General features: G+C 25.5%; 1 protein-coding gene across 1 annotated transcript; it reads right to left on the reverse strand.

Moving 5' to 3' along the window:
- Positions 1-16571: 16571 nt before the first annotated feature.
- Positions 16572-19886, reverse strand: LOC145836275 (polyadenylate-binding protein 4-like). The gene is made up of 8 exons (XM_082944093.1): positions 19709-19886; positions 19297-19487; positions 18945-19070; positions 18160-18285; positions 17870-18005; positions 17545-17732; positions 16967-17167; positions 16572-16703 (listed from the first exon to the last, which is right to left on the reverse strand). The coding sequence occupies exons 1-8, from the start codon at positions 19884-19886 to the stop codon at positions 16572-16574; spliced, it is 1278 nt and encodes a 425-aa protein (XP_082800219.1).
- Positions 19887-23091: the final 3205 nt, after the last annotated feature.

Here is a 23091-nt window from a genome sequence, read left to right on the forward strand (position 1 = left end):
CATGTTAGATGTCATTGTAAATTTTGATCAAAATAGTTACATTACTTAGCTCTTTCATATTTTTGATTTCTATACAACCTTTCATTTGTGTATTTAAAGAAATGAAACAATTAGAACAAACATTGTTTGTCATGCTTATAAATTTTACTAAAACCTTGACTTATATCTATGAAAATTGATACCTTACTTCAACAGCTTAAAAAATTGGTCTTTTTCAGGTCTTAGCTTGATAGTTAACAATGTCTATAAGCATTGTTTTAAAAGAATGTTTTTTTGTAAGTTAAGTTTAAAGTTTTTAACGATTTACTTAAAGAAAAACTGCTGCTACTATTATGATAAAACTTGAGCTTATGATAATGATTATGAAAATATTGAGCTTGATATGTATACACTGCGATATAATAGAAAATATAGTCAAGTTTGTAAAATAAAAGCTGTTACAAAGTAAGTAAAGGTAATCCATAAAAACATTATATTTAAAAAATGAAAGTTAAACCGTTGCAATTGGAATTTTAATTTGTTGATTTGCACAAAAAACTCTAAAATTTGTTTCTTTCATTATACAAAGGTTTTTCTAATTAAGTAAAAATAAACTTACTTTTTAAAGTTAGTTTTCAACAAATTAATAACTAAAGTAACACTATTTGAACAAAAATTTCTATCAGTAAAGTAGTTACTTTATTTAGTAAATACTTATTAACATTTCGTAACGAAACTTAGTCACAAATTCTAAAGCTTTAGAATTTTTATATTTAAGTTTCATTTTTGATTCATAATCAAACGATGTTCGAAGTTTTTATAGGTTATTAGCTGCATATACTACTTTAAACAGTATTTATGTAGGGTTATAATGTTGGACATTGACGTGAAAGTTTTATTATTAATAAGTCTAAATAAATGATTAAAAACAAACTTGTATATATATTTTTTATATACATATATACAAGTAGAAATTGATAATTGGATAAATATTTAATTTGTCAATCAAACAATTAAAGACTTAAAAGCACCATGACTAAACTTACGTTAAAATATATTTTTACTACTTCTGCAATGTAATTAAGTTTATGTCTAATAAATTATTAAGTTTCAAAACTACTAACAATACAGAAATTATATTTGAACTAAAACATACTTAGTAAATTTTGGAATAGTTTTATATAGTATAACTTTAGTTATGAAAATATCTAGTTTATTAGTACATTTAAACACAAGTCGATTTTTATGTGACTTGAAAATAAATTATAATATTTTTCTCGTTTTTATTGAATTTAGAATTAGTTTTAATGTTTAATGTATTTATATTTTGCTTTTACTCATGTCAACAATTTTTAAGTTAATTTGTGAATAACATCTTTTTTTTTTACTCATAAAAAAATGCTGTTTTAAGGTGTTAGACAAAGGTTTAAAATTTCACTTGACTTCAACATAAGTAATATTTTTGTAACTTGCCGATGACATGAATACTAACTGTATAGAATTTTGTATTTTTTTGAGCCAAGCATATGTGCTCAAATAGTTATATAACAGGGATTCCAAAATTCAAATATTTGGTTAAATATAGTTTTTTTTAAATTAACGCAATGTTTACTATATTTTAAAATATACTTTGTGGCCATATTTTACGCCATAAAAATTATTAAACGATAATATGTTTAAAAAAATATGTATTAATAAAAGTTATCTTTTTTTATATATCTTTCAAAGCATCTACATTATTTACACTTAAAAGACAGAGTTGTTTTCTTTTTTTTAATTAAAAATATAAAAGGAAGTAAATTTAAATTAAGTTTATATTATAATTTAGTATTTGCTCTCTCAACTAGTCTGATAAAATAAACATTAAGAAATTCTGACAAAATACACTATAGGGAGGTAAAGTTTTTAAAATAAACGTTAATTATGGTGTTTGATTTCGAATGTTTCAACTTAAACCTAGTTATTTAATAACTTTTATTTATTTACTACTTCATACTAATTTTTTATGTTTTAAATTAAGCTTGATTTTTTTAATAAAAAAGCTTAAAACACATAAAACGTAAACAGATTTTACTTAGGTCGCAAATTTTTTTAAATAAATATAAATAGATTGTGTTGGTTATGAAAACCTTTTGTATAATTTATATACTTGACGCTTCATGACTAATTATTATTTATTTTTCTTTTTCGACAACTGTATCTGAGATAACCTACGACCGGTTTTGTTCTATTAGGAATAATCCACCAGGTACAGTCGCAGTTGAGATCATACCAAGCAATAAAATGTGACTAAAAATTGAATTATTGAAAACAAACCATCAACAACAGTGTCTGAGACAACTTATGACCAGTTTTGTTCTTATTAGGACTAAAACTCTTCATAAAACATAAATACTCAGGCTACATTAGAATAAAGATAAGTGACGTTACTAATGGAATGTTCGAGAAACATGTTGTTGACCTTTTGTTCTTAGTAAAAAAAAAAATTTCATTTTTTTTCTTTCAATTGTTTGCCTGCAACCTCTACATGTTGTTTAAATAAATATTTTTATAACAAATAAAATAAAATTACTGTAGTATAGCTAATAGACGTCAATAAGAAAAATGAAGTTATATTTTATTTAAGATATTCAACTTAGCTTAAAATTAAATATTTACAAAAAGTTACATTCGTTTTACCTTTATTTAAACTTAATTCTTAACGACATTTCTATGTTTAATAGTATTTTAAAGAGTTTTATGCTTAACTAGGTTTGATACTTGTACTAAATTACAATAAGTTACACAAGACACACACTTTTAAAAACACTAAATACATTTCGATCAATTCTTTTCAGTAGAGTACAGTGATAACAAATAATAAGATTTTACACACTTAATAATAACCAAGTAATCAAGTAATGATAGAGTAATCAGGGATTAATAAAAAACAAAAGCTATGAGTAAAAGTTAAAACCAAATAAGTTTATTTTCGTTATAATTGATCTACAGTAAAACTGAACAGAAATAAAATGAAAACAATTCATATAAAATGTTACGAAAATATAGAAACAGTATAGTCAAAATCGTTTTGCTTACATAAAACAGGTTTCCTAAACAAAATACAAATGGCTTCTAATTTAATCAAATCAAAAACATTACTATAGATTTTAATAGTTTTAAATTTATCTATATTATAATTGTTTGCACAAGTTGGATTATTAACTAAATGTTCTGAAATAGATGAACGTTTGGATGCGTTTAAAACCTTAACCGGTATATGATCTTTCTTATCTGACAGCCAAAAATTCTCTACACATTTTGGTATGTGTTCTTTTATTCTCTTCCTTAGATGTCTAGTTGTTAATCCATATATTGTTAAATTCCAGGTGTTTTTGCAACCCTGATTAGTTTATAATTTGTTTTCAATAAATATATAAATAAAATGTGCGCTACCTTTATAAAGTTTAGAAATTTTTACTTGCATATTTTACTAACTTCAAAAATGAGAGAAATAAATAAGAGAATGTGAGTATTTCAACTATATAAGCTTAAAAAACTGTCTATAACTTTTATTTCTGTATCAAAAGTTACTGAGCTCTGACTACTTATTCACGACTAATAAGTCCTAATTAATATGTTGATTGAACATTTAATATACGTTGTTGAAAGATAATTGTTAAATTATTTTCTAATGTACATATTGTTTCAGTCAAAAAACTACTTCGTTTAACAGCTTTTCGTTAGTTTGACAATTCCTATAGTTATTATTAAACATATTGTTTTAATTGAAAACCATTTTCATGTCATCTATATATGCTTTTTTATCAAATATATTTAGATAAAACTTATGTATCTCCTGTTTGTTAAAATATATTTTAGTATTCTTACTTATGGAAAAAGCTAATGTCAGTTGGAGTGATTAATATTTGTAAAACATATTGTACAGCAAATATATTTAAAATGTTTATTAACTTTTATGTTTTAAATGCTTAAAAGTTTTAAGAACCTAGGTTCTTGATGCTAACTTATAACTTTAAAAGCTTTAAAAAACACCATATTAATATTAAGCCTTTTATTACTATTTGTAGATATACTAGATAAATGTAATACTTTAAATTCATAGAATCATAAATTAACAAGCAATTATTTTTAGATTAAATTTAGTTTTTTCAAAGTACATGTTACTGTACTCTATTTTAAATAAACTTTTTTTTTCCAACTTCCTTTTTTTAGTTTACCATACCAATATGTGAGTATTTGTTATCTACCAAGCTGTTATCTTTAAAAATTATTCTTATTTTCTACGTTTTTATTATTTTAATAACATTTAAGTAGATTTTAAATATTAAAAACATGGCAAAAGACTTGACTAAAAGTAGTGACAAATTCAACTTATTTAATACTATTTAAATTTCAACACACATTTGTTTTAATATCACGAGTTTAAATTTTAGCTGTATTAAAATTGTTCAATTTTTTACAAGTTTTTAGTAGCCTTGATAGTATTAACATTTTTTAACAACTTTTACCAGTTTATTTCTTACAACTTAGGATTAGTACTTTCTATTACTACTACAATGAGTTTGCATGTTTGTATAACTTGTGGAAAATATTTTACGTCAAAGTCAACTCTACTTAGTCACAATATAACTCATACTGGAGAAAAACCTTTTAATTGTTATATTTGTAATAAAAGTTTTTCACAGAAAGGTAATTTGAAAAGACATCAACTTACTCATTCTGGTTTGAAGATCCATCAATGCGATGTTTGTAAACGATGCTTTTCGCAAAGAGGTAACCTGAAACAGCATGCAATAGTTCACAATGATGAAAAACCATTCAAATGTGAACAATGTGACAAATGTTTTACTCAACAAAGTAGTTTTACAAGACACATTTTGATACATAGCGGTAAGAAAGATTTTCAATGTGAAGTTTGTGAGAAGAAGTTTGCTCTAAATCATCATCTGAAAATTAAATGTTATAGCTAATTGATAAATAATTAGAATGTTCATAACATTATTTCTACAGTATGAATGCTAAATGTTGTTTGTTTTGCTTAGTTATGTAATCAAACAATGCTTATAAAATATAATTTTATGTTATACCGTTTAAAAACATTTTCTATTTTATACCATATCAGGACTTTCCTTTCTTTTTAACATAACCCTTTTGAAGAAAATAAAAAAGTTATGGCCACTCATATAAGTTTTATAAATAAGCTACTTTTTTTTTGATCTTTTCATGAATTAAAGAATATCTTGTTTGATTTTAAAAACAACCCTTAAAAATTACTAAGACCAATTTTTACAATTCTTATGACCCAACTATTCTCGCACTTACCCTTTTGAGATAGTACACTTTATTTTCAAACTGTATGGCCGACTTTGAAAACCCTGTGTAATATGGAATCCGATTCTAAATAAGTTATCTAAGAAGATTTAACATTTTGTTTCAATGATATAGGTTTCATTTATATAATGTTATACTAAAAATTTTTATTCAATTTATATTTTGTCTGGACAAGACGTTTTAGGGACCCATGGTGTGCGACTCGATAACTGAAAGGGTTTTTTCGTGCACAAAGTCCTAGAATCGAGTATTTTAAGCGAATTTTTGAAGTTCAGTGAACTTTCAATTGAATTGAAAATTCTCAATAAAAGAAAGACTTTATCATAAACAAATATATTTTTCTTGTAATTAGTTTGTGAATAAACTCAACCAAAAAAATATATTTGTTTAATACTGTTGTTTGAATATATTTTTTTCATATTCTGTAACAATAAAACAGATACGTATTTTATTATATAAATGTATAAGTCATATTATCCTATATGTTAGCTGGTTTTTTTTCGTTATACTAAAGCAGATTTCCTAGACCATGTTGTTAAGCATTTAATTTTAATATTGTTTTCTCATTTATATTTATAACATAAAAAAAAGTTTTTTTTATATCATTTGTGTTACTGTCCTTACACATTAAATTTTAAAAATAACATTATCTCTGCTACTATATAATTTATTTTTATTGAAAATGCTTGTCAACAATATAAGGATACTTGCCTCCTTCTTCTAAATACTGCCTAAAGGCATACAGTAATCAGCTTCCATAAGTCAATTAGATTATACTGTCTGACAATCTTAAAAACATAATTATTAATTGAAATTATTAATTTTAAAATATTATTATTACAACAAAAAAATGAAACAAAAGAAGATTTTTTTTGTCAGTAAGAACTTGTAGAAACAATTAGATTAACTGCAAATTTTTAGATATTTTAAAACAAGCTATTAAGTACTTTTTTCATTACACAAAAAGTATTAATGATTAATTCTTTTACAACTATAGTTTAAAAAGTTTTTTTTTTTAATTTATAGCGTGTAATGTTTTTTTAGCTATGTAAAATGTTTTTTTCAGACAAGTCTAACCCTTAGAACACTTTTTAGAAAGTCATAAAACCAAATTTAAAAGAATTTCACACTGGAATTTTATCAACTAAAGCTCAAACTTAAGATTTGCAAATATAGCAAAAGTTTTTACTTCAGTAGTGTTTTTAAGTGCACATGTAAAATATTTAACTTAGATTTCCACATAGAATCCAAAGTAAAACTTAAAAGCTACTGAATTGATTGACTCATAAATATAATTTGCACTTTTACTTTTCATATAGAAAAGCCCTAACAAAATATAAGTGTATTTTTATCAATAATCTTCACTAACCAGTTTGTTAACATTGACTAGTGTTTATTCGTAAAACTTAAGCATTATATCAAATAGCAATTTCAAAAAATCAGATTCTATTTTAAGATTAACTAAACTAGATATTCATTTATATTAAACCATTGTATTTTAAAAACATTATCAGAAATTATATTTAACAATTTTTATTAGTTTACTGTAAATTTTTTATAGCCTTTCAAATTTTGTTATTTTATGGACAATTACGTAACTTTTTTTTGCTTTCCACTTAAAAGCTTTATAGTTTTTTCTTAAAAGATACTTCAAAACTACTATTTTGTATACTAAAAATATTGACTAATTACTTTGATTGATCCGCTTCTACATATTCATAAAAATTCTTCTTTTATTAAAGTCATTTTACTTAAAACCTGCAAAATAAATTTCAATACAAAAAAGTGATTATGAAATAGTTTATGTATGATTAATGAAATATGTCGGTTTATAAAAAAACAGACTGCAGTTAAAATAGCGATAGTAAAATTTGCTAAACCAATCTACATGTTTTCTCAAATTGCAAGGATTTTTATTAGGTATATAAACTTTAAACTCTTCTAATATTTATTTCTTATTTTAGAAGTTTTATTGTTGTGTCATCATTATAAATATTTGTATAAATAGTTTGATTTAATTAAATTATTTGATATTCAACTAGAATTCTTTGATATAATTTGAAATAAATAATTTTTTTCTTTAAGTGACGGAGTTGTTTTCGGACTTAATTTTTTTTCCTGACCGTTATTTACTATTAAGTACAGTTATCCGACTTCCTTACATAATCCAAACAATCCAACTTCCTTATCTAAGTAGTTTAATATTTTTTGTCACCGAAACACTAATATAGAAAATGAACGTTCAAATTTAATTACAAATAAAAGTGTAAGTATTCAGTGTTAAATAAATTTAGAAACAGCATAATGAAGTACTATTGACAAGGAACTAGTTGACAAAGGCTGTAAACTGACCAGCAGTCTATAAATTATTAAAAAGGTTATTTTTATTGCCTTATTTTCTTACATAATTATTCAAATACAGTTTTACATAAAAAAAGATGTGAATTTTTTTTTACTTTTTTACTCTTATATCAAATTTATATACTTATGTAATTAAAATGTTATACAGTGGTTAACTATTATGAAAAAAGGTTATAGACTAAATGCGAAAAAAATACCTTTAATAAAAAGATTTATTAAAATTGACAAACTTAATGCATAGATTAATAATTTAAAATGAAATAACTAAATATATTGTTTCAAAACACAAAAAAAAAACAATTTACATGTACTATAAGAAGATTTTTGTTTTCTGTAAATACCATTTTTGACTTTAAATAAAGGAAAGTTACACAACTTGTTTTAATTTAATTTTTCTAATGCTTTACAAATCAATCGTTAAACTTTTAGTTATTCATAAGTAATAATACTTCAAATAATTTGCATTATATTTGCTAAAAGTTATTAACAAACTAGCTTAGTTTTTAACTTGATACTATTTGATACTAAAAACTGTTACTATATCAAATTACGCTTAGTAAGATTTATGGCTTGTAAACATCTGCAACAAAGATGTTCATACATCTAGTTTGAATATTAAATTTGAAAAAAATTTGCTAGAATTGCTTTATTGGGCACGACTTATACATAAGATCAGCAATTAAATACTTGGTTAAGTATTAATAGCTGTCAGCCGGTAACTTTTTTTAGTATTATTTAGGTTGGTATTTATAAACTATAATAGAAGGTTTTAGTAACACATAAACAAATAGTAGTGATTGAGTTAAAATTATTGTTGTACTTAATTATAAAATGGTTTAAACCTTATAAATGTTAAACATGATTTGATAAATCATTGTAAAACAGTTTACTGTTTACAAAATATACCTTAGTATATGCATAAAACTAAACTTGAGATAGATATACAGCTAAAACAAAACGTGAAAAAAATTTCAGTATATTTTTAAATTAACATAAACAACAGTTTAAACAGTTTAAAAACTTATCAACAAGAAAAAAGTTAATTACTAATCAGTTAATGTTAGCTTAAACTATATATGTACTACATTTTCATTTTCAAAAAAAATGTTTTCCATAAAGAAACTAATGAAAAAAAGGTATATGCATTTAAAAATTCTAAGTATTTATATATAAAACTGAATGAAAATTCTGTAAAAAAGTTCTTTTAAACGTTAAATGAACACACAACAGTAAAACATTTCATTATAAAATTGTAAATATCTCGATGTTTGCATGTTATCAAGAAACAAGTTTTATATGAGTAGCATTTTTTCAACTGAACATTGTATGTAGCTGTTGAGTGTCAAATCTACTTCTGCTAACTAAATTACTGATAATTCGAATCGGCGAAATGAATTTTAAGAGATCTGAAAAAATAGTATTGATTTTACATGCTTAACTTAGTGAATTATAAAAAAAATCTTTATTAACTTGGATCAAAACTTTTAATTGGTTTTCTTAATGGAGTTTATAACAAATGTATAAGAAATTTATATAGAATTTTTATTAAAATTGTTATGATATTCTAAAATTTAAAAAAAAATATTTAGACAAAATATTAAGTATTAGATAGTTACCATCTAAAAATTAAAAGTAATTTTGTAATTATTTAAATCAATTTTTTATTTGAAAATTAAAACTATTGTAAAACAATTCTGCTTTTCAATGGAATTTAAACAATTTATATTAACATTTGTTTTTAAATAAAAAAAATTCTAACCCTCCAGAATAACTAAATGATCCTATCTTTATAATATTACTAAAAACACTGTTATACTTTTCTTCAACCGAATGAATTTTTATTTTGAAGATATCGTTGACTTTTATTTTTTTGATTTCGAGTTCAAAAACACTAGCACCCTTTAAAACGGCATTAGGATCTATAACACCGTTCTTATACAGCTTTGGAACCTGAAAAAATGCTTTAATAGTATTTCATGTGCAATTGTAACATCATGTAATAAAAACTCCATGTCAACACATTATAGAAAAATAATAAAAAGGTCTTATATTTCTAATTATTATTTTTTAATAGTTTTTATGCCTTTTGCGGACAGATAAACTTAATTTCTGTATTTAAAACAAAGTGCTTTTATTTCCAATAAAAAAAGACTAACAAAAAAATTTGTGTCTTCAACTGATTTGAAATGGAATTGGAATTTGTTGCCGGTTGTTAGGTCGCAACTAAAAATCGTCGGTTTGCCGGGAACGAACGTTGAAGTTCTCAGTTTGAAATGATCTTCAACAAAATGGCCGCTCGGGGCGTACGTTTCTTTATTCCACATCGGTCCGTAATGTCTTATCTTTAAAAACCTTTTTATTTTCAGCGGGATATACAACACTAAAATAAAGCTTTTGTTGCACGATTTCGAAAACAAAAAAGTTTCTTTTTAATTGATTCAATTTCTTAATTAATTTTTTACCTTTAAAAACATGTTAATATATTCTGAATAACATTGTTTAAATTAAATGTGTAACGTTACTTTGTTTAACATAAAAATTCTAAAAAAATGTTAAATTTCAAAATCTCGGAAACGGTTAAGTATATTTGATTTAATTTAAATATATTAATTTAGTTATTAATATTTAATTTAATTAAGTATATAACAAAAATATAATCATTACTTAGCAAAGTATTTTCTTACTTAACCTCATACAAAAAACTAACAACAACATCGTGTAGAACGTTAGGCTTGATAGAACTTCCTTTCGATTGCAAGTAAAATTCCATTCCAGTTTGCCACTCGCTACTTCACCTATCATTAAGGTTCTCATCATCATTTGTGTTAACGTAGGCGAGATAACTTTGCGTGTACAAATCTTTTCTGTCGGTAGCCAACGTTTTATCCTTTATTTTGAAGGCAATGAAAGGGTTCTTTCTTATTGGCTTTTCGGTTGTAGTGTCAATTATTTCCAAAGCTTAATAAGTTTTAATAATCCGTTAGGTAAGTTACTGAGCTGCTCTTTAAAACATAAAATTACTAAAAATAAAGTTTAAAACTAACGAAAGGTATAATTCAAAAGATAGCCTTACCTTTTAAAGCACATTCACAAGTACCTGTTTTTATATACACAATTTATTTCTATTTAAGACAGTTCAAATAAGTCAAAATAGTATTAGTAAATTTCATAAAAACTAAAAAGTAAGCTAAGTAAAGCGTATGCTTTGTAGAACTTTATAATGTTAAATATAAAAATATAAAACTTAAATTACCATACACAAAAATAATTTAGCAGTGCATGGTTAATAATAGTTTTTGTTGTTCAAAATAATTAAAAAGTCTAATTACTAGTTTCACATCCGAATAAAGTTCCTTGCCATTCGTTACATTTGTTTATCCAATCTGTTCTTAGTTTCCCTTTTGGAAATCTAAAATTTACAGGATTGCCAGCGACAACATCTGGAGTTAGAAAATATTAAAGTTTTTTTTATGTTAACGTGATGCTTATGTTATACTCAATATGTCAGGTGCGACGCATGATCAGGTCATAGAAAGTTAGGAGCAACTTAAAGTACTTGGAACATTGTTTTGTTTAATGATTAAATAATAATATAGTTTTAACTGAAACATTAATTTAGTTGAATTAATAAAGTAGGGTATATAAATGAATTTATCGTATTTTATGCTGCTTTTCTGTCTCATGACGTCATTAATTGTCGCTGATACATGCAAGTATCTGTTAAACACGTGATCCAAATAATTAGCAAAGTTTTGCTTTAAATAACATTTTCATAGTAAAAAAATAGTACAGCTAAGTTAAAACTTTCGGTAGTTTTACTAAAAGTTTAATTAACATTAAGTTCTAGTTAGGCTTGTCTAAAGTATTTGTTATATTTATAACACCGCATTTGTAAAAACTAAAATAATTCTCACTGTTCATTTGAAATGTAGTATAACTGCGTCGAAATGAACACTTTATTTCAGTAGGTCCTCTTAAGGCAATTGGATTTAATATTCGTAAATAGGAATATAAAACTGTGCCGGTCATGTCGTTTGTGTGTAAAATTTTGAAATGGTTTTCGAAATTTTTTGCATTCACACCATTTACGGTCCAATCAGCTTTGGTTTCATATGATATTTTCTTTAAAAATCCGTGAAACGCACAACCATAAAACAATCCCGTATCAGATTGTTCCCTTTTTCTAGCTGTTATGGCACAACCTGGAAAATGTAGGTAGTTTTTATTTATTTCTAGTAAAAAATTAATAACTTTCTGTTGTGTAGTTTAAAAAATAAAAGGTTCAAGCTAAATAAACTAATAGTATAAAATACTTACTGGTTTCTCTAAAGTTGTATGCTACAAGTATTCCGATTCCAATTAATACTCTTGATAAAAACATATTTTTTGTCAAAAACATCTATAATAGTTTTATATTATTATGTATCTTATTTAAAAATTAATAGTTTTGTAAGACGTCCTGTTTTTAGGTTGACAAAGTCTTTTGCTAAATAGGTGATTAGTACCTGGTTTTAAAGTATTTCTATTTACTTTGTGAAACGTTTTATATATAATTAATACAGTTGTGAATACTCACTATAGCGATATTTTTTCTAAAACTTTTCATCTATTATAAACGTTTATGGGATTAACACCTTTAGAACAAACTAAATAATTAAAAATTTTCCTTTAAGAGTATTAGACACTTTAGCAACAAAAATTAATGAACTTTTATTTATACCAACTACTTAATTTTATAGTTATTAAAAAAATAAAAATAAATAAACAGTTAATAAATATTAAAACCAGACTACATAAATACTTGGATTTTTTAAATAATGTACTTAAAAATTTGCTTTGAAATACATATTTCAACAAAACAGAATATCAATAGCAGATACTTATAATCGTTTCTAATTCTTTGATTTATATAGCAGCATTATGTTTCACACAATTCTAAATACATTGCTAAATACTTAGTACAGTGATTAGTGGAAAACATTGTAAATCAAATTCTTCTGAATTTCCTAACTCTATTTAGTATTTAAATCGCACAAATGTGTAAAAACAATTATAAGACAACTTAATCTGATCTTTAATTAAATGAATTATTTTAAGTTTATTTGAGATAAAAGAACAAGTATGTCACTGATGTATCAAAACAATTATATAACAAACTTATGTTAAAAAATAATAAAATGATTTGTATAGTTTGTTGTTTTAGTTTTAGTAATAAAGTTTTGTGGCTTTTAGACAAAGCGATCACAATTCTTATAAATTCTAAAAGTAAATATATGTTAATCTTACTTTGTGTTTTGCTTCAATATTTCAAACACTAGTTGTTTGTAATAAATAGTGTTGTGTTTTTTTAAACATCAAAATACTTAACTATAAATACATTACACAGTAAAACAACAACATCTTTAAATTAATAACAAACTGTTGTTTAATTTGTGTAATCGTTATTTGTACTGTTTTAGTTAAAAGTTTAATAAATATTAATAAATACCAACATACAGTTTTAAAATAGAAGTAAATATCAGCCTGATTAAACGAGCTTAACTAAAAATCAATAATTATATAACATTTAACGTGTTTATAAAAAAAAACTTAACGATACTGATAATATCGGCATAAACTGTTTTCTTTGCTGTTTTTTAATTTCAGTTGCTAAAACACTTATTAAAAACATCAATAAACGCGCAGTGATGGCAGATCATAGTTTGGAAAAAACTCTGTTTAAAAATCAAAAATATAATTTTCATGCACACAAAGTTTTTGCTACCAAACAGGTGAGTGCATCAACTTTTAAGTAGAATAAGTTTAACAAAGTTACAAATGTACTTCAAAATAAAGTTTGTGTTAAGTTAGTTTTTCAGTGAAGTGTTAATCGGGGTTTTGAAAGCTGCGACCAGTAAGGCAAAAATCTTCTTTCCGCGAGATTTATTACAAAAAAAACATATTTTATTTTTAAAGGAATACAAACAATGTTTTCAGTAAATATTTACACTTAGGCTTACAAATTAACAATTACATTTTGTTATTGCTTTTATGTTGTAAATTTATATTGTAGTATGGTTTGAAGCATAAACTTTGTAATGATTTCTACAGTTGCTTTATAAATTTGTTAAAGAAATCGGCCGATGAGCAAATAGTTTTAACCAAGTTAATTTGTAAGTTGTAAAATACTGACGAACCTGTGCTTAACAATATTTCGAACTCAAAGCAGAAAAAGTCATTATTTAACTAAAAGTTAATTTGTAAGCTGAATAAAATGGTGAGTATTATTTGAAAACATTCAAGTTGGTTATTTTTTATTTTGAGAGTAAAAATACATTTTTATAGATTATATATCTTTTACAGTTTTCAGACTTTAAATCAAACTTTATGTAATATAAAAACTTTAAGTATAAATAAAATTAATGTTTAAAAAAAGTCAAAATGTGTTAGAGAAAGTTATTAAACGTTTAAGTATAAAGTTTAAATTAATCATTTTTTATTCAAAGCCCGACGAAATCAATTTATCTAAACTAGCTAAAAATTGAGCAATTAGATAGTTTAGGATATTATGATTTAATAACAAAATTAACATGGTGTTTAAAATTTGTTAAGCCTATTTAATTTAATTTTGAGATTAATTTAGTATCTAATTCTAAAAATTTTCTCATAACAATTGACAATGTCTACTTTTTTAAAACTAGACACTGAACAATGAGTCTAAAGTTAGGTTTTAAAAACTTATATACAAAAACACTAAATAAAATGTTATACCGTGGATATGAATTTATTTATATATATAGCATACCATTTTAAATTAGGATTAAAGTAATTTTAGGTAAAAGTAAACATAACTAACAAAAATTAATATTTTTAGCAACAAATTTCCTTGTCAAAATGAATATTATTCATATTGGCTACAAAACATAAACATATTAACAAGATTTTTTAAATTTTAAAAGTAATTTTTAATTTTATTTTCGTAGTGAGCAAAAATGTATAAGTATACAAAAAACACAGATGGTATATTATATTGAATCTTGCTTACATTAACTTTATTTTAGTTGGAAATTAAATTCAAACCTATTACTTGAAGCAAAAGGCTAAACTACTCTGTTATATGATTTTAGTAAATTTTTTCTTCGGTTTCAAGAGGGTTTCTTCTGAAAATAGTGGTGTCCGTATTCCGTATAAAACGCAACTGAGAAACACTGTAACTGCAGCAACGCCACTCAATGTCCATTCGACGGTCAATATCTACAGAAAAAATTATTTAAGCTGCATACTTACACAAAAACACAACATAAGAACACATATACTTGTATGAATTATAAAATAGAAATTTACTACTTCATGAGTTTTAACCGTTGGTAAAAACTAATCTTAATAAATATTTTTTGATCAGTTAAAACATGTTTGAGCTTAATTTTAGCGTAATGTCTAAAATTTTTACTTTACTAAGTTGGTACAATATAAAACACTACTTAATTACTAATATTATGTATAAACTTTAAATACATGTTTGTTAAGAATACTAAGCTAAATTGGTGTATGTTTATATTTTTGTATGTAAACTGTAAATACTTTTTTATTTGATCAATTATAGAAGTTTAAAGAACTAAATAGTTATACATACACCATTTCTTAATAGCTAGTAAGCTACCAGAATAAATATATAATTACAAATCCTTTTGACTTAGCGCTTTGTCTACTTTTACAACACTGTTTCTTAAATAAGTTTTAAGTAAAACATCTTTCATATAGACTAGGGGTCATTGAACTGCTGCCGCAAAGGATACAAGTTTGGCCTGCAAGCCTTTTTTATTTTTAATAAGATGCGGCCCATAAAAGGTTAACTGCAGTCCATGAATGATATATTTTATCCCTCAAAGCCCAAGTATAGCCAACAAAATTAACTTTTTTAATCTTTTACTAGATACATTGGGCTTGAAATGAAAAGTAAATAAAAATGTTAGGTTAAAGTTACGGTAAATTATCAACTTTAAAATATAAATCTATATTGGAACATTTTCGATGGCCGTCAACATCAGCGGATAAAACCCGCTGAACCAGAGGTTGTTAAATTAAACACAAAATATTTTAGGATTTATAATGTATTTGAAAAAAGTCAACATAATGTTTGATCATAATAAGTCGACCATGAGACCACCACAAGCCTTCGGTAGATTGAGACTTGTTCTGTCTAGATTAAGACTCATCAGCCAGCAACAACCGAAAACCTTGCAGTCGTCAATCTACAAATGATTTAAAATATTCACACACGCAGCATCCGTTTGCTAGTATTGGTCAGTGGCTTCAAATTTTCATTGAAGTGTAACGTTAAATACATTGTTTTATAGACAAGACAACTGGTACACTCGTATTAGACACGATCAACGAAAACATCGGCTACTGAGCCTAAGCCTGGAATCAGTCAATCTTTGCTTATTGAACTACCGTTTGCTTACCTCGGGTGTTTAATCTTAACTAGACTATAAAAGTATATGAAGATATTTAAAAATAATCAATACTAATATGCGTGAGAGTGGTTATTATAAGGCTTGTTATAGTGAGTACCAACTCCAGTATTTGCTATATATTTTTCTTAATCAAACATTGGTATAAAAGTAAAACTTAAACTTTTTTCATGAAGTTTAATTGCTTTTATTGATGGATATTGGCTAACTTTATATTGTTTAAATATAAATTATTAATTAGTACAACAATCATCTATTAGAGTTGTTTCTTTCATCTTTAAACAAAGGTACACATTAATATTTTTCAACAAAGGTGTGGACTAAATAAATACAATTTTTTTTTCTAAAATTTATTAAGCGATAAAAACGCACTAAATGTCAAGGGGCAGCATCTTCAACGCGTTGAGACCGCGGAGTTGCTGCCCGCTTGGGCTGGACGTCTCACTAATAGTAGTTTTGGTCCATTTGTCTGCCAGGAAGTCGCTGTTGATGCTGGTTCATCGTGTTGTTCCCGGGATACACTGGGTGCGCCTGGTGAATTGTTGGCTGCGCTGGATTCAGCCCATGGTTCAGGTTCTGGTTGCAAAAATAAATTGATTAAAATACTTTAACTTAATATCACGTCAACTACTTTACTTAGAATAGTTCAAAACTTGTATATTTGTAGAGAAACAATACTCCTTTTGCAACAAGCTGTCTTAAAGTTTAAAACAAGCAGGTCGTAAGTAAAACAGGAGATAAAATTAATTTATTATTTTACATGTTATTTCCTATGTCAGAATATAATTTTATATCATGACACCCACATGATTAAAAATCTATTAAACAACCTGACTAACCATGTTACCCATTGTTTGGGCCAATTGTTCTGCCTCCAATTGCACTGCAGCCCTGCTTCGCTCTACCTCCTCTCTCGTCTTGTACGCTTCGACTTTGATGCTCATTCCACTGTTGTTAATTGCTGTGAGGGCAGCTTTAGCAGCGTCAGCAAAGGCATAGTGGACAAAGGCAAAACTTGCTTTTTCATTTCTGAACACAACCTTTAAGGATAAAACTAGTTTTATTGAATAAAGTTTAAAAATTACTGCCTAAGACCTTTGGTTTAAACAATCAACAGATATAAAAAAGTTTTTTTTAAATTGTTTATGTTCCGACCAAAATACGTATGAACTTAATTACTAAATCATTTTAATTTCAAGTAAATGTCCAGGTTACTTATTGATTTGTATTAAAATCTTTATGGAATGTTACAAAAACAATATTCACTTGCTATCTAATAAGTTTATTTCATAAACTTAAGGCAAACAGTTTAAATTTGTTATTGAATTTATAATCAAAACTATTTTAACTAACACAAAATACACTAAAAATTGTTGTATTTATTTTAAAAGTAATTTAACGAGCTGATTGGACAAACCTTAATATCATTGAGGGCCCCATGAGCTTCGAAGATTGGTCGCAGATGGTACTCTTTCATCCACGCCGCAAGGTTTTTCACGAACAGCGTGCAGTGCTTTGCGTTGACCTTCCTCTGCTCGTTCTGCTTCGTTAGCTCAACTTTGCGCTCGGTCTTTTTCTTGGCCCGTCCAACGTACAACTTATTTTCTGTTCATTGAACTCAAATGTAATGGGTACATTTAAATAAGTAAAGGTACAAAAAGTATGCTTTGGTCTTACGTAGTTTGTGTAAAAATATGAAACTACTTTCTTAAACATTACATTAAGTAAAACATTCAACAAACCTTCAACAAAACTGTTGTTTAGAATTCTCACTGCCTTAACTGCTGCTTGGTGGTTAGTAAAATCCACGAACCCGAATCCTCTGCTGTTGCCTGCATTGTCCTTCATTATCTTAACACTTGTCACTTCTCCGTGTACCTAAAATTATGAGTTGTGTTGTTAGCTAACATCAATTTGAAAAGTATATAGTAACGCGCAAGTTTAAAAGAAAGCAGCTTAAAAATATCACAAGACTTGCTATAAGTACTAAAAAGATCTTAGTATGAAAATAGGATAATAAAAATTTATTTACTTCGAACTTTTCTTTCAACTGCTCTTCAGTGAGAGAGGTGCCAAAGTTTTTGACGAAGCAGTTGGTGAAGGTTTCGTCACTGTTATTTGCTCGCCTCTTCCTAGGTTTGTATTGGCACACGACAACCTACAAAAGTGTATAAAACTTGTTTTAGATGAGCCACAAGAATAAAAGACAAAATAAACTTTTATACAATAATCAATTAATGTAACTATCTTTGAAGCAACTTAGTTCTATGTTAATTCAAGGATATAATAAGGTATACTGTGTAACAGCATAAAAAATTAACGCCCTAGTAGAATAAAGACTTAAAATAAAAGTATACGCAGAACTCTTACTTTATATTTGTGTTTTTAGCTTTATGTAATACTAATCAGTTTTAAAAGCCTTATTACAATCAAATATAAAACCTGGCATATGTTTTGACGAAAACAAATAATTTTGTTGAAGCAAAATAAGTAATAACGCTTTTTTTAATCCTTAAAAAAATAGAAAATTATCTTATTTTTAAGATCAATTAATCTATAGGATTTTAGAGTTATACTAAAGAAGAGATAACCGAAAAGCAGCACATATACTTTAAACCATATAAATTTTGAAACAAAATTTACTTATTAAAAACTGATTAAATAAAACTCTTAACTAAAGAAACAATACAAAAATTGTAGTATCAGACATACTTTATCAAAAATGAAGTTGAGTTCTAGAAGATAATATCAAGCTTGCTAAAGTGCGCAGATACATTGTTATGCAAAGGTAGAATTATAACTTCTTTTAAAACAAACCTTTTTTCCATCGAGTTCAGTCTCATTTAATGTCTCGATGGCTTTAGAAGCAGCTTCTTTCTTTTCGAATTGGACGTAGCCGTGCTTCTGAGATGGCGTACCGTCCGGGTAATGACCTTGCATGATCTGTTTGTGGTAATAAAGTTTTATTTTATGTTAAACACTTACCTTAGCAAAACTGATATCAATAAAAGTAATAAATGTGTTAAGCTTCCGTGATACTAAAGTACTTCTTTTGTACAAAAGCCAAAGTTGATGTTTAATTCATTTTACTAAGGTAATAAAAAACACTGCCTAGAAAGCTACGTAATTTAATTTTAATTTATTTGCAAATAAAGTTAAAGCAACATACCTTACAAGATAGCACAGCGCCATAAGCCTCAAAGGTTTCCTTGAGCTTGCCCTCATCGTAATTGTTGGGAAAGTTCTTCACAAACACATTGCAACTGTGCATACCTGACGTAAGAGTGTGGGAGCTCCACATCACTCTGATCTTCTGGCCTTTCATCATGCTACCATTGAACTTCCTAATGGCTGCTTCAGCTGTAGTATTACGATGTTTTATAGAAGCTTCTTAGAAACTTTCAAAAACTTTACAAAAGTTACATAACTTAACATCTTAACAACAAATATAAACATATACGTAGATATGAATTAGCAACTTAATGAACGTATGATTCCTTAAGAATTTTTTTTATCGTTTCAAAAATTTAGTTAGCCTTATACAAATGCAAACATCATTATATACAATACATCAATCTTACCATCAGCTTCTTGGTGGTAGTTCAAGTAGGCGTGTCCGAGCGACACGTCGCTTGAGATGTCCCTACATAACTTGATATTGTGAGCATTGGTAAAAGTGCTTCTTAGGTCACCATCCTGCACATCTAGGTGAAGGCCTCCAACCCACAAACTGTGATTCGAATTATCAGTACTTTCCATATTTTTTTATGTTTTTTACAGTTTATTTTCCAGCCGGTTTTATTACTATCATATATCTACTATAAATTATACATTAGTAAGTAAGCTAAGATATGCTACTATATTAATAAAAGAAGCATACCAAAGTAAAATAACTTACCCTGATTTACATCAAGCTAGCCTGAGTTCCTAAGCTATTCTATAAGTATAATAGAAATACATAAGTTCATTACAGTTGATGTTAGTCAAGATTATATACCTAAAAGTGGTAGTATAATAACTACATAAGTAAGATCAATCATTCTAATTCAGTCAGATTTTTCAAAAAAAATCTTACCTGAAATATTTTGTATTCTATACAAATTTTATATTTTAAGATAATATGTAAATACATATACATGTATTCTATATGACAAACTAGCTTGTATAACCTGATTGATTGGAGTTTAGACTTATACATTCAACTTTTTGGTAATCTATTTAAACTTATACATTTGACATTCATTCATTTAAAGTATAATTTGGAACAAATTTTTGCTTTTTATTTTTAATTCTGTATTAAACTGCTACTTCAAATAATTCTTATTATTGTAAATTTATTAAGTTAAATATTATTTATATGTTATGAATCAACATGAAGTAAATAAACTGAAAAACATTTCACAAAACATTTTTATAAAATTTATTAAAAACATAAGTAATATAACATTATTTTTTAACAATGTACACGATTGACATTTATATGATCTAAATACTGTCCTAGGTGAAAGAAATCTTTTCTGAGATTATTTAAGAAATAAATTATCCTTAGATAGCCTGAGATTTAAAAAAAAACACAAACGGTTCTGATTGTATGGCAACCCTTAATGTGTACCAAGTTTATACCTAAAACACTGGTAAAATTCAAAACATAAATAAAATAACTTTATTTATAATAATAATCAGTAAAAAAAAGTATTTTTTTTTTATATATCATAAAAAAATTATTAAAAATTTATATTACCTAAATTTGAATATTTTTGAAGATACTACTTGAGTATCTTTTGGATAAATATTACTTAAGTTTATATTAAACAACATTTTGGACTAGGATTTAATTAGAACATTAGTTAAACTTTGGTCTGTGAAAAATCACTATAATAAATTTAATTAACTTTATATTAAATATATCTAAAAAAAAATAATTACTTTTTTTTAACTCCTAAACTTCAGGCTATTTCTATAAATAGTTAAAATTTTTCAAAAACGGTAACACTGATATTATAGTGTTAAAAACTACAAGTTATCCAATTAGTTTTTTCTCAACTTCTGGGTTTTTTTATATTGGTATTAAATACCTAGTTTTTAAACTTTTCCTTAATTTTTAAATTCCAAGTTATTTGGCCACCCTGTGTAGTAAAAAGTATAACAGTATGTTCAGCAAAAATCTAAACTATGGTTGCCTCTCTAAGCTATAAAACTGTCCTGAAAAACTAAAAAAAAATAAATAACCTAAAAAAGCCTGAGTTATCCAAATTGTTAAATTCCCAAAAAAACTTATTTCTCCTTCTACAATCTTATACCTATAAACTTTTCTCTATTATAAAATAGCAAAAACTATTTAAATTGTACTAATTTGATGCTTGTTAAACTTATTTTGTGTCAATTTTTAAAAGTGTAAAAAGAGATAGCCATGGGATTTAAACAATAATTGTTGTCAAGCATTTTAATAAAGTTAGTTAAATAAAACTAAATAAATATTTATAAAGTATCGTTCCTAGTTCATTTATACAATACTTCTTAGTATATGTGAAAAATAAAGTATATAAAACATAAGGTTACTATAACTTTAAGAGGCAGCAGTTGTTAAATAAAAATTAAAACTTTTTCTTCTGTTTGTACTACTATAAACAATTTTTCATCTAACCAGGGCTAAAAAGAAACTTGTTTTTTTTATTAAAAACTTTAAAAATACAAGAATTGTTGAAATATTGTCATAACTATATATTGTCAAACTTATAGCATCCATATGTTAAATGAACTGTATTTGAAGCGTTTGTACATTCTTTAACATATTTTAATGAGATTAAATAATAAAGTTAAAATTGTAGAGATTTTTAAAATACTTGAATATATAAAAATTTACAGGGTTGCCACTAGTTTTTTTTAAATTTCCAGGGTTTTGAATTTTTTTCCGGAATTTTAAAAGTACACATTAATTTTAAAGTTAAGTTTAAGGTGACAACTGTGTTAAACAGTATAAAAATGTTGAAAATATACTGTAAAACTGCTTTAAGTTGTGTTTTTAATAAAAAAATTGATGATTACAAAAAGTTTATATCTATCTATATGAGAGAATTTTTGTATCAAGTCTAAATTTTACTACTGAACATGTTAAGGTTGTTAAAAATTTCAGATTTTTTCAGGTTGTTTTAGTGATTTTTGTTCAAAATTCTAAATTTTCCAGGTTTTTCTTAAATTGTAAACCTCCAGTTTAGTCAAATAAAAATTAAACTTTTTAAAATTATGTTATGGTAATTTTTATTAATTTATTTTGTACTTTTTTTACTGATTAAACACTACATATTCAGCAAAGTTGATTTTGTAATTCAATTACTCAAATTTTTATGATTCATGATTCAGAAAATAATAAGCTTACTTTATTCAGGGTTCACATTAAGGTTAGGGCTACCAAATTTTGTTGGCAAATTTTCTTCAGGTTTTTTAAATTTTTTACCAGGTATTACATTTTTAGGTCTGTTTTATTTTAACATTAAATACAAGGTAAAAAACTGTGTTTATTAGATTAAAAAATAAAAAAATACTGTAAACCTACTTCAAATGTGTTTTTTGATAAAAAACATTTATGAGACTGACAAAATATTTTTATCTATATGGTAGACTTTTTGTGTTAAATCATAGTTTTTCTATTGAAATTATAAATATTGTTTTAAACTTCAGGTTTTTCCAGGTTTATTCAGGTTTTATTTTTTCAAAATTTCTCTTATTCCAGGTTTTCAAGTTTTTTTTTGTCAACCCTGTAAGGTGCAATTTCAGTACAAACTAAACAAAACATTTTTAAGAATTAAATAGAATTTAAATATTTCAAATCTTGTAATTTACTTATTTTTATCTAATGAAAAAATCATTAAAACCTATTTGAAAATAAAGACTTAAATTACTAAAATATTTAATGTATGAACAGTAATCCTATTTTTTTTATCATTTAATGTACATCACTTATAAT

The sequence above is a fragment of the Thalia democratica genome, chromosome 5, assembly GCF_965202585.1.
Source record: "Thalia democratica chromosome 5, ktThaDemo2.hap1.1, whole genome shotgun sequence".
In the NCBI taxonomy this organism is placed as follows: domain Eukaryota; kingdom Metazoa; phylum Chordata; class Thaliacea; order Salpida; family Salpidae; genus Thalia; species Thalia democratica.